Below are 17885 nucleotides of genomic sequence, written 5' to 3'. Positions count from 1 at the left end.
ACAAGGGAAAGTTAGAAAAAAATCCAATAGAAATGGTCCACACCAAGTTTCTAAAATGGCTTCTCGGCTTAAACCGATACTGTAGCTATCGAACGCGTGTAGGGCTGAATTAGGACGATTCCCTCTCAGAACAAAAGCAAGTGTAGAGCGATCAAACTTTGGCTTAAACTTTCAAACAACAATGGGAATAACGAAAAACTCTCCCGCAAAGCATTCGTTGCCATATCTAATTATGAAAACAAGAACTTTTGGCATAGAAAAATTAAACAAATACTAGACCTTGCGGGTAGGAGCGAAATTTGGCTGACTGACACAAACACTCCCGAAGCAACATACAGTTTTCTTCAACAAAGGCTTTATGACATTGAATAACAGACATGGCTTAGCTCTATTCAAAATGACAACAGAAAAGACCAAGCCCAAAAGAACAAATTGCGTACGCTTAGAAAGTTTAAACCGTCCCACAATTTAGAAGATTATCTAACGGACGTAAAAAATATTGACCATAGGATTGCCCTTACTAAATTCAGGCTAAGCAATCATAAGCTAGCAATTGAAACTGGAAGGTATGAAAAGCCATATAAAAAACCTAACCAAAGAAAATGCTTAGTATGCCAGACAGGTAAAGTGGAGGATGTGTCCGGCCTATAAAAATGATCGGGATAATTTACTGAAATTCAATGTTAGACACCATGCCAACAAAGAAAATTATTTCGTCAGAATTATGGGATTGAGCCGGAATGAAAACTTGAATCTCCCCCCCCCCCCCCCCCCCCCCCCGGCGCCTCTCATCTGGGTTTTTATCGCTGAAAACAGCATCTAATGCCTACAGTTAGGCTATCTAAACGCAGATTCTCTGTACTGATCTATATTTATTAGTTTCGTATTTGAATTGCTTCAGCCAATCAAACCTGGGTATGCCATGTACGATTCTTGGCAAGTTCCCTCTTGTGCTTGCATCAACATTCACACGGGCAACGACTTTCTTTCTCTATTTAGGCAAGTATTTCTTTCCAGGCTAACGACACGTGACGATCATCAGAATCCAGCACGACCGCACTGAATTCTGGGTGTACAAGTAGTATAGTGTAGTTAGCCTTGGGAATGAAGCTGACGAAGCCGCGTGTACTGACAAGGGCGAACCATCGCTCTGTCCCCCTACAAGACTCTGTGAGGAAGAAAGATATCAAGCAAGTACGATAGGAATGCTAACATCTGCGCGTAGGATGTAGTAAGTTAAATGGTAACCCGATTTAACAGACGGTTTTAAGTTTCATATGTTAGATACTCAAATCCTTACCTTTCGTATAAAGGGTTTTCTGTCTTTTTCTCCACTCCATCTTGACTGAAAAGAATAGTACATGAAATACTTTAAGTAATGATTTGATAAGAGCTAATAAATTTCGACAAACGTAAAGCGAAGCAATGCATCATCATTATGGAATCAAAGATATAGCGCGCAAATCAAAGAACAAAATACGTAACGATCATAACATGGAAACGAAGAACAGGGCGCGTAACAATGACAACATGGAAACAAAAAAAAAAAACGGAGCGCGTAACAATCATCAACATGGAAACAAAGAACAGATTGCGTAACAATAATCAACATGAAAACAAAGAACAGAGCGCGCAACAATCATCAAACAACAGAGTGCGTAACAATCATCAACATGGAAACAAAGAACAGATTGCGTAACAATCATCAACATGGAAACATAGAACAAAGCGCGTAACAATCATCAACATGAAAACAAAGAACAGAGCGCGCAACAATCATCAAAGAACAGAGTTCGTAACAATCACCAACATGGAAACATAGAACAGAGTGCGTAACAATAGAGCGCGTTTATATTGTAATAATGCAATTATGAAGGTTGCTTAGCCACAAGATTTATAGTGAAACGATCAAAGAGCAAACACTTAGGAAACATAAAGCACGTTAGTCATGAATCATTTTAAAAGCCGACCAACCATTTTCAAGAATTCCAGGCCGCAGAGGATGGAAATATATATAAAATGAAACGAAATGAATGCCATTTAAGTAGGAAGATTATATTTTATGATGGAAACAAGCACATAATAGAACCTCGATCTTCATGTTCGTTGGAGACTCATTTCAGCCGCGCAATTACTAAAACTGTTTTTCGTTCCACTTGATGTTTAAGTTAACTGGGTCACACTTCATTATAAAAGCTTTGAAATCTAATAGGAGAGAAATCACTTGCTTAGGAAAAAGAATCCCTTTCTTACCATTCTTGGTATAACACGTTTTTAGATTCCTTTGTAATCTCCCTAAAGAAAAATGAGAATCACATCACAGGGGCGGATACAGGGGGGTTGGATTGGGTGAATTTTAACCCCCTTTACTCGCCTTTCTATACTATATATACTATTTGTATAAGCCGCCCTTCTTGTTCTGAAATCTCTGTTGTATTATTCACCCCTTTTTTCATTTCTGGATCTGCCACTGCATCAAAAAGCTTTACTGTTAGAGCTCGCTTTAGCGCTCAGTGTCCAAATACGCCCTGCTTCAAATTAGCTCCTAGGGCGTAGAAATGAGTGCTTCCAAATAATAAGCTCTCTCCCACTCCCCACCGGACGCAAGGCTTTTAAGAACTTTTGGTTACTTCTTTTTGTTATTGAACAATGAAAGACACGCGGGGACTATTTGTTGGCGATGTTCTTACTGCTTGATTTCTTACTTGTCGATGTGTTTGAATTTGAATATTAGTTTTGTTAATTTAATACTAGAAATTAAGACATGACAGTCATTCATATAAAGCTTAAATCCTTCAATAAACATCCTTCTTCAAATTAGCCCCACCCTCTCGCGACCCCCAAAATAAAGTAAAAGAGGGTCAACTAGGGTTATAACAGCTATTTGGGGACTTCTTTTTTTCGATATTTATCCTCATGCATGTTATTTCTTTTGTCGATAGCGCTAGGTTACTTGGTGAATTTAGTGCGAGAGGCTTTGGAACAATACTCACGCTGAGGCGTATACAAGGTCTGAGGAGCCTTGGGATCCAGCGGGCGACATTACAGTCGTCAATGGAGGGTCTGTATGACTGAAAGGGCAGAGAGCATACACTCGGTCGTTCGGCAACATAAACAAACACAATAAAATGCCGTATTACGAAGTCATTATCATCATTATCATCATCATCATGACAACACTAACAAATGCAATATAATGTAACACCGCGAAGTCTACACTCTCCATCATAAGGGCAACAGATATATATAGTATGTAGCATTGCGAAGTCATCATCATCATCATCATCATCATCAAGAAAATAATAACAGATGCAGTATAAGATGTTGTGTTGTACCTGGTGACAGTTCGGCTACGACGGACGGACCGCTGTGATTGGCTGCCATAAAGGGGATTACTACTCATTTGAGACTCCGTGATGATCTCGACATCTTCACCGCTATGCATAACAAGTTGACTTTTGAATGGAGAAACATAATCATCACCACCACCATCACCATTATCATAGGCACCATCATCTCTACCACTACAACCAACTACCACCATCATCACCATCACCATTATCAACAACATCATTATCATTGCACCATGATATCATCATTTATATCACCATAACTACCACCATTACCACCATCCGCAACAACATCACAATCATAGTCATCCGCATTGTACATAATATTATCATCTGTACCTGTACATGTTGATGGTGCGATTACTGGACTTGGAGAATCCTAAGGTGCTGGCGTCACTACTATAGCGGATGACAAGCCACTCCCGCATGCGCTCTGATGCCTTGCCAAACCTGTTCGCAAACAAAATTAGGAATCCGCAAATTGACATGTAACTAATTGGTAGCGACACCCCCCTTAAAAAAACATAACAAATAAATAATAAATATTTATAAAATAATAAATAACAAATAAAAAAATCATTTCTCGGTGGATTTAAAAAGTCAGCCTTATTTTGACGCATTCCCTGGGCCCACGGCACGATGGAATGTTGTTGGAAAGAGGTAGTAGGAAAATCATGGCAACACTGATTTGATTATTGCATTATCTTTTATATTTTAGAAAGCGAAACATGATTCTTGGGTCGTTTAAACGACGAGGAATGATTCTGTTAGATTGTCAGGCCTAATAAAAAAAATAAAACGCGTGTTTTACCTCCAATAGCCATAAGCTGCAATAACAGCGATAAGCAGAAATGCAGACAAGGCTGCTATAAGGATTTCTAGCCAGAGAGTAAACACTACACCGTCTTGAGCAGCCGGCATGATGACCTGTGAATAAACAACAATAAAGTGTTTTACTTGACCTATCTATAGCGGATACGTTTTGCCGAGAAAACAACATAACACAAAGATGACCCAAAATGCCAACCCTTTTAAAGTGGGCACTTAGAACCATACGCACGGCATCATGGCTTCTCACAAAACAAACACAAAAAAAACCAATTACCGTATTTACTCGAATAAGCGCCTCCTCCCTCCCCTAGTAATATCATAATCTGTTGTTGTTCATATTCAAAATACAAACACATTCTGGACAAGAAGGAGACAAACAGTGAATGGATGAAGTTTTTTGAAAAAAAGCTACCCTAAGCTGTTCGAATAGAGGCAGAGAAACTGGTGATGTAGTATGAAAATGATATAAAAAAATACGTTTGGCCTTTTGTGCGAAGTTCGTCTTTTTGAATAAGCGCCTCCCTAGATTAAGCGCCCGGTCTGAGAGTAAAAAAAAATCATAAGCGCCGGTGCACTTATTCTAGTAAATACGGTACTCGACCTATAGAACAAACTGCGCCCGATACTGACAGTATAGGAATGCGACTGATGACTGAAAGTATTGTCAGCGTAACCTCTTTATACCGGGCGCCTCAAACCCCTTCAACCGACCAAATGATTTCAGCTCTACACACTATGCACGCGATAAACCCACCTGTGCCGTCGTGTTGAGGTCAGCGGTGTTGTTGGGCGCCGTAGTACTTCGTAAGTGCGGCTGCCTTGTCACGTGATTCGTAGTAATTACATGTGTCACGCTCGTAGCTTGAGTAGGCGTGACAGTGGTAGCGTTGTGTGACGAAAGTTGGGTTGTAGAGATGAGTGTCGTTGGGATGTCAGTTGTCGGCAAAACTAATGGAAGAACAATGCAGATAATTTGCTCAGCAGACCAGCCTAGTCCCAGGCGTTCTTAGCGGGTTTCCTGTGCTCGAAGTTGGACCGTGAGATAGCCTGGGCGCTGGGAAGAGCTCACCCACAGAACGGGGAGATAGTTTCCTGTGACGTCACAACTCTTTCTAGCCACAGGAAACCCAACCACAGGAAACCGATAAGAACGCCTGGGACTAGGATGCATGCTTACATCATTGGATGATACCAAGAGACCATGATATAAGAGAACGAATCCCCGTGGCCCATGATGTCGTCCATGAAAGCTATTTTTAGATTGCGCGAGCTTGTCAATCATAGCATCCATATATGATTCTTCGCGCCATATTTGGTTATGCGAGCTAGTACATTTTCACAATTATTTTTTCCCTCTACACTTCTTTACTTTGTTCGCTACATGTTTTTACCCTTTAAGCTGCTCCTCATAGCGCATGATCAAAATGCTACTCGTAGGGTGGTGTCTGTTAAGTTATCTGTAATGTTAAGTTATCTAAATGATATATAACTTAAAAATGAACGGGAAGACGTCGGGGAGACCGCAAATTTGAAGTTCATTCAAGATGCATCAGGCTGACTCCTAAAAAGTTCTTTTTCTCTTCAATTCGGCGAGATACAATGCCTAGGCGTTCTCAGTCTATGTTATGTATTTTAATACAAGAAGGACTTAAATTATTCACGCAAATGTTAGAGATCATGTCACTCAAGAAACCCTTGTCACTGGAATAAGATTTGCTTCATCATAAAGGCTTGAAATCTTTTATTTGTGAACCTGTCTTAATAACAACATTATCGGTGTGAATATAATGGTATTGAGTTCTGGATGTATCTTTTTCATGAAAAGGGAATTGGAAGAGAATTGTGTGTTGTTACCACAGATGTCTGATTGATTGTTGTTTTAAAATTTGCGAATCAGCTGTGAAAACTTTTACTGGGGAAGTTGATCCCCGAGCCTAAAATCACGCACTCTATGCATTTCAAAGTACAAGAAACGGTTGATTGGATTCACCGTACTCTATGTAAGATTATTTTCACAGCGCTTGTAAAAAAGGATGGTCTTTTTAGTAAAAAAGATTTCCATAACAGCCTTTGCCGGTTCACATCGCTCAAGATGTGATCGCGCGTTAAGATTCATGTGGCTAGGAAAGATGATTGCTAACCAATCAGAGGCGTATCTTAAAATAACTTCTTGTTCTAAAAATAGCTTTCACGGACGACATCATTGGAACATACCCTAATACGAGGGATTTGTTCTCTTATATCATGGTCTCTTGGTGATATTTCTTCCTTAGCTTTCATTGTATAGGTCCAATCTAGTCACACATTGCAAAGAATTTGAACGAATTAAAGATAATAATGTGGTACTAAACTTAATATAACACCCAATAAAAATTGTCAAGAGTGCAAGGATAAGTAAATACCCCAGTTGCGAGGACGCAACAACTATTTATAAGCATAGCATTTTCTTACCAGAAGTTTGCAGTGTCCGATAGGAAATCTTAAACCCCCTGTCTCTATTCACACCGTTGCTATGGAAATCCAGCACCACGTGATTTGCAAAAGTATTCAGGATCTTGGGGGGCTGGTGAAGAATCCTGTTACAGTACGTCGTCTTGTAAGTCACGTGACCGTGTATCGTGACGATTAGCCAATCACACGAGCACGAAATGGGGTCACATGATAGAGGGGACCACTCTAGTTGAAAATCCTGGAAGTCTAGCTCGATCTGGTGTCCGGGGGGCACTGTTATAGTCCACCGGCAGTCGGAAAGGTCAGGGTAGAGTGAGGGGTAGTTTGGCGAGACGATGATCCCGGAAGTGGCGGTGAGGTTGTGCATGCATGCTAGGGTTAAAGATTTGTCATATCATTCAAAAGCATGTCGTTGAGGTGGCATGTAAAAACACTTTGAGGCTAATGGTACGGCAATTGAAAGTTTTGTAAGGGACCCTAAAGCAACCGCTGAAAGAAAGGGGGAAGAGAAGAAAGGGGAACGGAACTCAAACTCGGCAAAACCTGTTTTAAATGAGGCCTTTCAAATATAAATAAAGACCTTGTAAATACCCATTGAAGAAATTCATATTAGACATCAGCTTTATTGGGATTTATTTTCGTCGTAACATAAAAAACCTCCATTAAGCGTATTGTCTGCCGAATTGTATAAATTAATTCCTTCAATGGTTCTGTAAAAGGAATGCATTTGCAATAAAGATAGAGTCCAAGATGGCCGACAATAGAGTCAAAGATGGCCGACAATAGAGTCGCAAATGCGAAACCAGTTAGAGAGCAATGCCAGGCGCGTTCCCAGGATTGGCCGAGGGGGGACCTACTTTTTGGTCGCCTGGACGCGCTGTATTCGTGTGCGACATTTTAAACTACAAAAATAAACTGAGGTTTTGACATGCCTAAATTCATTCCATTTCACAGATGTTTGGCAATTCATATCGTTTAAAAGTCCCCTAGCAACGGGCAGCAGAGATATGTCCCAAGACCCTTAATTACATAGAAGGGTATAGAAAGGTCCCAACACCCTTAAGTACATGAAAGGGTAAGACAGGTGCCAACACCCTTAAGTACATGAAGTATAGACAGGTCCCAACACCCTTAAGTACAGGAAAGGGTATAGACAGGTTTCAACACCCTTAAGGACAGGGAAGGGTATAGACAGGTACCAACACCCTTAAGTACAGGGAAGGGTATAGACAGGTACCAACACCCTTAAGTACATGGAAGGGTATAGACAGGTGCCAACACCCTTAAGTACAGGGAAGGGTATAGACAAGTGCCAACACCCTTAAGTACAGGGAAGGGTATAGACAGGTGCCAACACCCTTAAGTACATGGAAGGGTATAGACAGGTGCCAACACCCTTAAGTACAGGGAAGTGTGTAGACAGGTCCCAACACCCTTAAGTACATGGAAGGGTATAGACAGGTCCCAACACCCTTAAGTACATGAAAGGGTAAGACAGGTGCCACACCCTTAAGTACATGAAGTATAGACAGGTCCCAACACCCTTAAGTACATGGAAGGGTATAGACAGGTGCCAACACACTTAAGTACAGGGAAGGGTATAGACAGGTGCCAACACCCTTAAGTACATGGAAGGGTATAGACAGGCACCAACACCCTTAAGTACAGGGAAGGGTATAGACAGGTACCAACACCCTTAAGTACAGGGAAGGGTATAGACAGGTCCCAACACCCTTAAGTACATGGAAGGGTATAGACAGGTACCAACACCCTTAAGTACAGGGAAGGGTATAGACAGGTACCAACACCCTTAAGTACATAGAAGGGTATAGACATGAGCAACACCCTTAAGTACAGGGAAGGGTATAGACAAGTGCCAACACCCTTAAGTACAGAGAAGTGTGTAGACAGGTGCTAACACCCTTAAGTACATGGAAGGGTATAGACAGGTACCAACACCCTTAAGTACATGGAAGGGTATAGACAGGTACCAACACCCTTAAGTACAGGGAAGGGTATAGACAGGTGCCACACCCTTAAGTACATGAAGTATAGACAGGTGCCAACACCCTAAAGTACAGGGAAGGGTAGAGACAGGTACCAATACCCTTAAGTACAGGGAAGGGTATAGACAAGTACCAACACCCTTAAGTACAGGGAAGGGTATAGACAGGTACCAACACCCTTAAGTACATGGAAGGGTATAGACAGGTACCAACACCCTCAAGTACAGGGAAGGGTATAGACAGGTTTCAACACCCTTAAGTACAGGGAAGGGTATAGACAGGTGCCAACACACTTAAGTACAGGGAAGGGTATAGACAGGTACCAACACCCTTAAGTACATGGAAGGGTATAGACAGGTGCCAATACCCTTAAGTACAGGGAAGGGTATAGACAGGTACCAACACCCTTAAGTACAGGGAAGGGTATAGACAGGTACCAACACCCTTAAGTACATGGAAGGGTATAGACAGGTGCCAATACCCTTAAGTACAGGGAAGGGTATAGACAGGTTTCAACACCCTTAAGTACATGGAAGGGTATAGGCAGGTACCAACACCCTTAAGCACATGGAAGGGTATAGACAGGTGCCAACACCCTTAAGTACAGGGAAGGGTATAGACAGGTGCCAATACCCTTAAGTACATGGAAGGGTATAGACAGGTGCCAACACCCTTAAGTACAGGGAAGGGTATAGACAGGTGCTAATACCCTTAAGTACATGGAAGGGTATAGGCAGGTACCAACACCCTTAAGTACATGGAAGGGTATAGACAGGTACCAACACCCTTAAGTACATGGAAGGGTATAGACAGGTACCAACACCCTTAAGTACATGGAAGGGTATAGACAGGTTTCAACACCCTTAAGTACATGGAAGGGTATAGGCAGGTACCAACACCCTTAAGTACATGGAAGGGTATAGACAGGCGCTAATACCCTTAAGTACAGGGAAGGGTATAGACAGGTACCAACACCCTTAAGTACATGGAAGGGTATAGACAGGTACCAACACCCTTAAGTACAGGGAAGGGTATAGACAGGTACCAACACCCTTAAGTACATGGAAGGGTATAGACAGGTGCTAATACCCTTAAGTACAGGGAAGGGTATAGACAGGTACCAACACCCTTAAGTACAGGGAAGGGTATAGACAGGTGCCAGCACCCTAAAGTACAGGGAAGGGTATAGACAGGTCCCAGCACCCTTAAGTACAGGGAAGGGTATAGACAGGTACCAACACCCTTAAGTACAGGGAAGGGTATAGACAAGTACCAACACCTTTAAATACAGGGAAGGGTATAGACAGGTACCAACACCCTCAAGTACATGGAAGGGTATAGACAGGTGCCAACACACTTAAGTACAGGGAAGGGTATAGACAGGTACCAACACCCTTAAGTACATGGAAGGGTATAGACAGGTGCCAATACCCTTAAGTACAGGGAAGGGTATAGACAGGTCCCAACACCCTTAAGTACAGGGAAGGGTATAGACAGGTGCTAACACCCTTAAGTACAGGGAAGGGTATAGACAGGTACCAACACCCTTAAGTACATGAAGTATAGACAGGTGCTAACACCCTTAAGTACAGGGAAGGGTATAGACAGGTACCAACACCCTTAAGTACAGGGAAGGGTATAGACAGGTACCAACACCCTTAAGTACATGGAGTGGTATAGACAGGTACCAACACCCTTAAGTACATGAAGTATAGACAGGCGCCAACACCCGTAAGTACAGGGAAGGGTATAGACAGGTGCCAACACCCTTAAGTACATAGAAGGGTATAGACAGGTACCAACACCCTTAAGTACATGGAAGGGTATAGACAGGTACCAACACCCTTAAGTACAGGGAAGGGTATAGACAGGTACCAACACCCAGTACATGGAAGGGTATAGACAGGTACCAACACCCTTAAGTACATGAAAGGGTATAGACAGGTACCAACACCCTTAAGTACAGGGAAGGGTATAGACAGGTGCCAAGACCCTTAAGTACAGGGAAGGGTATAGACAGGTACCAACACCCAGTACATGGAAGGGTATAGACAGGTACCAACACCCGTAAGTACAGGGAAGGGTATAGACAGGTGCCAACACCCTTAAGTACATAGAAGGGTATAGACAGGTACCAACACCCTTAAGTACATGGAAGGGTATAGACAGGTACCAACACCCTTAAGTACAGGGAAGGGTATAGACAGGTACCAACACCCAGTACATGGAAGGGTATAGACAGGTACCAACACCCTTAAGTACATGAAAGGGTATAGACAGGTACCAACACCCTTAAGTACAGGGAAGGGTATAGACAGGTACCAACACCCTTAAGTACAGGGAAGGGTATAGACAGGTACCAACACCCTTAAGTACATGAAAGGGTATAGACAGGTGCTAACACCCTTAAGTACATAGAAGGGTATAGACATGAGCAACACCCTTAAGTACAGGGAAGGGTGTAGACAGGTGCCAACACCCTTAAGTACAGGGAAGGGTATAGACAGGTCCCAACACCCTTAAGTACAGGGAAGGGTATAGACAGGTACCAACACCCTTAAGTACAGGGAAGGGTATAGACAGGTACCAACACCCTTAAGTACAGGGAAGGGTATAGACAGGTACCAACACCCTTAAGTACATGAAAGGGTATAGACAGGTACCAACACCCTTAAGTACAGGGAAGGGTATGGACAGGTGCCAACACCCTTAAGTACAGGGAAGGGTATAGACAAGTGCCAACACCCTTAAGTACAGAGAAGTGTGTAGACAGGTCCCAACACCCTTAAGTACATGGAAGGGTATAGACAGGTACCAACACCCTTAAGTACAGGGAAGGGTATAGACAGGTACCAACACCCTTAAGTACAGGGAAGGGTATAGACAGGTGCTAACACCCTTAAGTACATGGAGTGGTATAGACAGGTGCCAACACCCTTAAGTACAGGGAAGGGTATAGACAAGTACCAACACCCTTAAGTACAGGGAAGGGTATAGACAGGTGCCAACACCCTTAAGTACATGGAAGGGTATAGACAGGTACCAACACCCTTAAGTACAGGGAAGGGTAAGACAGGTACCAACACCCAGTACATGGAGTATAGACAGGTGCCAACACCCTTAAGTACAGGGAAGGGTATAGACAGGTACCAACACCCTTAAGTACAGGGAAGGGTATAGACAGGTACCAACACCCTTAAGTACAGGGAAGGGTATAGACAGGTGCTAACACCCTTAAGTACATGGAGTGGTATAGACAGGTACCAACACCCTTAAGTACATGAAGTATAGACAGGCGCCAACACCCTTAAGTACAGGGAAGGGTATGGACAGGTGCCAACACCCTTAAGTACATGGAGTGGTATAGACAGGTACCAACACCCTTAAGTACATGAAGTATAGACAGGTTTCAACACCCTTAAGTACAGGGAAGGGTATAGACAGGTACCAACACCCTTAAGTACAGGGAAGGGTATAGACAGGTCCCAACACCCTTAAGTACAGGGAAGGGTACAGACAGGTACCAACACCCTTAAGTACAGGGAAGGGTATAGACAGGTGCTAACACCCTTAAGTACAGGGAAGGGTATAGACAGGCGCCAACACCCTTAAGTACAGGGAAGGGTATAGACAGGTACCAACACCCTTAAGTACATGGAAGGGTATAGACAGGTGCTAACACCCTTAAGTACAGGGAAGGGTATAGACAGGCGCCAACACCCTTAAGTACAGGGAAGGGTATAGACAGGTACTAACACCCTTAAGTACATGGAAGGGTATAGACAGGTGCCAACACCCTTAAGTACAGGGAAGGGTATAGACAGGTACCAACACCCTTAAGTACAGGGAAGGGTATAGACAGGTACCAACACCCTTAATTACAGGGAAGGGTACAGACAGGTACCAACACCCTTAAGTACTTGAAGTATAGACAGGTGCCAACACCCTTAAGTACAGGGAAGGGTATAGACAGGTCCCAACACCCTTAAGTACAGGGAAGGGTATAGACAGGTGCCAACACCCTTAAGTACATGAAAGGGTATAGGGGCGGATTTTGCTTTTCGCTAAAGGGGGGGTTCGGCTCAGTGACAAAGGGTGGAGGGGGAATTTTTTTGTTACATGGCTTTCTGGTACCCCAAAAGGGGGTTTAAACCCCCCAAACCCTCCCCCTAGATCCGCTACTTGGGTATAGACAGTACCTCTATAGTAGCAGTAGTACATGGTAGGGTCATAGCTCTTCCTGCCTAAGTAGGGATGCGGTGTTTTCCAGATGTTATCGTAGTTCACGGTGTCAAATTCTATGTACTCGAGACTCGCGTAAGCACCGATGACCTTCTGGCAGTAAGGGTCGAGAGGAAAAAGTGCAAAGGGTGTGGCCACAGGGAGGGGGATGGCAGTGTCACGGCGGCCAGCAGTACTGAGGAATGATAGTAACTTTCTTCACTGAACAGGGTCGTAGCAGAGTGAAACAGTGCAGTGTAGTTGAGGGGGGGGGGGGGAGGTGATATGAAATGGAAAAATTTCTTGGGGTTGGGAAGCTAAGAACAAGATATGGGGAAGCAAAGGCATTCTTGTGCTTCTGCAGGTAATAAGCGACTTAGATAAAGAAATCACTCCACTATTTGGGAAGTAACAGTTATTAAATAACAGCAAACAACTTATTAAGCCCTGGCGAATCAGTTTCTTTGACAACATTCAAAAAGATATCGTATCTTGAAGGCATGAAGAACAGTAGAAACAAAAATACAACAACAATAAAGCAACAACACCATTAATCGCAAGCATGACAGAAGCAACAACAACAATAACAGAAGCAGTGACAATAACAGCGTTATCAATAACAACAACCGAAATAAAAACAACAACAATAAACAAAACATCAACAGCAGCAGCAGTAACAAAGACAAGAAAAAAAAGCGCTAACGGCAGTAGCAGCGTATCCAAAGTAAATGTCTATACCTGCAGCAGAAATACATCAAAGTGTTCACTGTGTATACCCCCCTGGGGAGCTCCCCTCGGGTGTAGTCTGGGTCTACAAAAGCTAGTCTGTCGTTCCAGTACATGGAGCCCATGCTCATGCCGTGTGGGCACTCGTCACCCTTCGCGTAGATGCAGTACCTGGGGTCCGGTAAGTCAAAACGAAGTGTTAGTCACGATATAGCACTAATTCTGCGTTCACACTAGCATTGATACGTGCTTACAATAGGCGACTTGTTCTTAGAAACCACGTGGTATATTTTGGGTGGCAATCTCGCGCGATCTCTGGCTTTTGGCGGTAAAATTATTACCTTTAGACTGATACCTGATTATCTTGATGTCGTTTTGATTTTGGATTAAAGGGGGGGGGGGGAGGGAGTTCTCTGATAAAAAACAAACTTATCTTAATGTCGTTTTAATTTTGGATTAAGAGGGGGGGGGGAGGGAGTTCTCTGATAAAAATCTAACCACTATGGCTGCCTTTGAAGCATGCCTTTGCAGTATCTCCACGGGACATTTATTGTCGGATTTGGCTACATACCAGAGTGAGCTAGCTTAAGATTCTTAGTTTTGTCTACAAATGGCACGTCTATTGAGAACCAAAAGTGGACTTTTGGCCCTTGTGGGGGGTGGGGGTGCGTGTGCACACCGCCTGGGTGATAGAGCAGACCCCAAAGGTTTCAATTAGATGTGCATAAATGTGCAAGTTTTCAGTTTTTACCTTCCCATGGGCCAGTTTGGTCGAGATGTATCCGAGTCCGTGGAGTTTTTGATGCAAAATGAGCGTGTGATACCATCCCTTGTAATTGATGCATTAATATGCAGTGGGACGGAACCCTTTGAGTACTCGTAGAGGGGCTGGTAAAGTGTCCCTGTTAGCCATACCACGCCTGTACTTTGCGGACAACCGCTGCTCGTGCATGGTAGACCGTATGAGCCTGCAGGCCATTGTATACCTAACAGAGAATGTTTTTAAACGACGTTTTTAAAAGTCAAACAACAAAATCTGACTCTGAGCTTTAAAGGAGATTTGAAGTGGACAGATAATAAGAAAAGAGAAAAATATCCAAAAATTAGCATTATAGGGTCCTTTTAAAATAAAGGAAAATTAAGGTACGGTAATAAGAGCAGCAAAATCGTACAAATTTCGTGGCAGCATTGCTGCCAAAAAGTTTGTAAGTGACGTTGCTCGTTTACTACCGGCGCGCCAACTTTTGTCGCAGCAATTTTTTTGTTGCAAGTTGAAAAGGTTTGCTGCAGAAAGTAGAAGATGGTTTTACTTTTTACAGCAAAACTAGTAGATGTAGCCCGTATTACTGCATCAACCCAACTTGTCTCACAGCAAAAAAAACGTCAAGCATACGCAAGCAGTTGCAATAAGGTTTGCGATTGGTTGAACGAAAGTGAAACATCAGTGTCACGGAGGAAAACGATGGCGGATCAACAGCAAGAACAAGTCTATCTTTTGCTGCGACAAAAGTTTGTGCGCCGGTTGTAAAACGCGCAACATCGCTATCGAACATTTTTTGCAAATGCTGCCACAAAAGTTGTACGATTTTGCTGCTCGTATTACTGTACCTTTATTAATCATCTCTCAAGAAATTTTAAGAAAATTCGTAGAGAAAACCGCAGGGCCGTAGCGTAGCAGGGGGAGGAGCCAGGGGGCTCGTACCCCCCCCTACATTTCCGTGACTGTGCCCCCCCTTCCTTTAGAGGCCTGCTACCGTCTTGAATCAGAACATGAATAGATTGTATTGCATAAACAGCGAACTTCGGTTTTTTGGCGACAATCAGCGGGGGTTTGTTATCTGCCGTAACGGAGGTCGGAAATATGTCAGTGACGAAATCGCTTTGAATGCAAGCCAGACAAAATCTCTAGAAAATAAAATTCTAAATTTCTAGTATACCTCCCTGTCAGATATCCGAGGCTGATATCAAATGTTTGGCCAACCCTAATAAAACCGGAAGTCAGATTAATGTCAAATGCATCGTATCCTACATGTAAATATAACCCCTGGTCTTGCTGAACTATTGTAAAAATCCAATATTCTAAAATTCTAAAATTGCCTTTCTATAATGTCTAAAATTCTACCATAGACTAGACTCTCTATATAAGAGTTTTCGACTTTCATTTTAAAATCCTCTTGTTGCGTTAAATTAATTAATTTAACTAGCTATAAAAGCAACAGCATTTACACCAAAAATAAAGAGCATATGTTGCCAGTGAATTCTTACCTTTACATATGGTATAATGGATTGTTAAAACCCAAACAGACAAAATCGAGGTCTTTACTAATCCACTAAGCATGATGAGGATTTTTTTTCGCTTTAGCTTCGCACGATTGTTTATATGAGGTCTGCCCCTTGGTGTCAAGCAAAGAAATAATTTCCCGAGGATTTCACGTGAAACCCTCCCACCGAACTCGAGTTCGCCACGAGCTCTTATCGATCGTTGTCACTAACGCGCCGAGGGTTTTCCGATCTCGTAAAAAACAAGAACGAGTATCTCATCTTTATTGGTATAATCAAAATAATTACAACGATTTGTTGGACTATTCGCTCACTCTTTGATCAGCAAAAAATAAAAATAAATAAAATGAAATATAAGGTGTCGAACGTCTGTTGTCATAAAAACCTCTTGAGTTGCGTAACCTCTCCAATAAGACGTGACAGACAGGAAGGTCCTGGACTTTGCATTTGTATAGCTACAGATTTTATCTACGAAGTAAAGATGACCATATTTAGTTCGTTGAACATGCTTGGGGATAGCCAGACGCGGGGAGAGTTGTAACCTTCAGCCTTGTGTTTCTACTCGCTTATTCCAGGAATAATTACATCCTAGGAATAACTTGCCTTTCGTGCAAAGTGAAAGGTTTTAATCATGAAGTGCTGCGTTGTTTTTAAGCGGGCCTCGGGGGATGTATTGCCCGAGAATGCGCGTAGTACGCTAATCAACCAATGAGATTGGATTCTTTGCCACAAAATAAAAAAAGCTTTCCACTTTTTTAACCGGAATATGGCCTGGATAGATAGATAGATAGATAGATAGATAGATAGATAGATAGATAGATAGATAGATAGATAGATAGATAGATAGATAGATAGATAGATAGATAGATAGATAGATAGATAGATAGATAGATAGGTAGGGAGGGAGGGAGGGAGGGAGGGAGGGAGGTAGGTAGGTAGGTAGGTAGGTAGGTAGGTAGGTAGGTAGGTAGGTAGGTAGGTAGGTAGGTAGGTAGGTAGGTAGGTAGGTAGGTAGGTAGGTAGGTAGGTAGGTAGGTAGGTAGGTAGGTAGGTAGGTAGGTAGGTAGGTAGGTAGGTAGGTAGGTAGGTAGGTAGGTAGGTAGGTAGGTAGGTAGGTAGGTAGGTAGGTAGGTAGGTAGGTAGGTAGGGAGGTAGGTAGGTAGGGAGGGAGGGAGGTAGGTAGGTAGGGAGGGAGGGAGGTAGGTAGGTAGGGAGGGAGGGAGGGAGGTAGGTAGGTAGGTAGGGAGGGAGGGAGGGAGGTAGGTAGGTAGGGAGGGAGGGAGGTAGCTAGGTAGGGAGGGAGGGAGGGAGGGAGGTAGGTAGGGAGGGAGGGAGGTAGGGAGGGAGGTAGGGAGGGAGGGAGGGAGGGAGGGAGGGAGGGAGGGAGGGAGGGAGGGAGGGAGGGAGGGAGGGAGGGAGGGAGGGAGGGAGGGAGGGAGGGAGAGTTTTTTATATCTTTATGATTATGATATTTTGGGCAAAGGGAAATTATAATGAAAAAGTGGAAAGTGGAATTTTTGTGTACATATCAAACCCTAAAAAAGAAAATAGAATAATCTTGGGCGAGTCAATATAGATCATATAAAACATAGAACATTGTGAAGTTAATTATGTGTTTATTTCAATTACGTGATTACTTTTTTGATATATAGCTCGATGTCCCATTTAACATTTAAATTTTGCATGAAATAAATCAATCAGAAATCATTATTTGGCTCCCACTACAATCCAGTTTGAACTTTTTAATAGTGTTTGCATTCACTCTCGAATATTTCGTGTATTTTATTGACACAGGTCAACCCTTCTTCAAGAAGTGCCGAAAGCCAATGATCGTAGTACTGTAAAACCAAGTATCCAACCAAGTATCCAACCAAGTATCCAACCAAGTATCCAACCAAGTATCCAACCAAGTATCCAACCAAGTATCCAACCAAGTATCCAACCAAGTATCCAACCAAGTATCCAGCCAAGTATCCAACCAAGGATCCAACCAAGTATCCAACCAAGTATCCAACCAAGT

The 17885-nt window shown here is 42.8% G+C and overlaps 1 protein-coding gene and 1 long non-coding RNA gene across 2 annotated transcripts; one reads left to right on the top strand and one right to left on the bottom strand.

Moving 5' to 3' along the window:
* Window positions 1-797: 797 nt before the first annotated feature.
* Window positions 798-15994, bottom strand: LOC116614138. Its single transcript, XM_032374778.2, has 13 exons — window positions 15851-15994; window positions 14337-14571; window positions 13598-13756; window positions 12838-13055; window positions 6633-7004; window positions 4936-5129; window positions 4162-4277; window positions 3690-3800; window positions 3336-3437; window positions 2994-3071; window positions 2254-2295; window positions 1301-1345; window positions 798-1168 (listed from the first exon to the last, which is right to left on the bottom strand). Exons 1-13 carry the CDS (start codon window positions 15921-15923, stop codon window positions 1159-1161), a joined length of 1755 nt encoding a protein of 584 aa, XP_032230669.2. The 5' UTR covers window positions 15924-15994; the 3' UTR covers window positions 798-1158.
* On the top strand, window positions 1092-3147 carry LOC125557581. Its single transcript, XR_007305325.1, has 2 exons — window positions 1092-1231; window positions 2943-3147. It is a non-coding gene; the product is annotated as an uncharacterized LOC125557581 (long non-coding RNA).
* Window positions 15995-17885: the final 1891 nt, after the last annotated feature.

Source organism: Nematostella vectensis, chromosome 12 (genome assembly GCF_932526225.1).
Source record: "Nematostella vectensis chromosome 12, jaNemVect1.1, whole genome shotgun sequence".
NCBI lineage: Eukaryota > Metazoa > Cnidaria > Anthozoa > Actiniaria > Edwardsiidae > Nematostella > Nematostella vectensis.
This window is presented reverse-complemented; position numbering and strand designations above follow the sequence as displayed.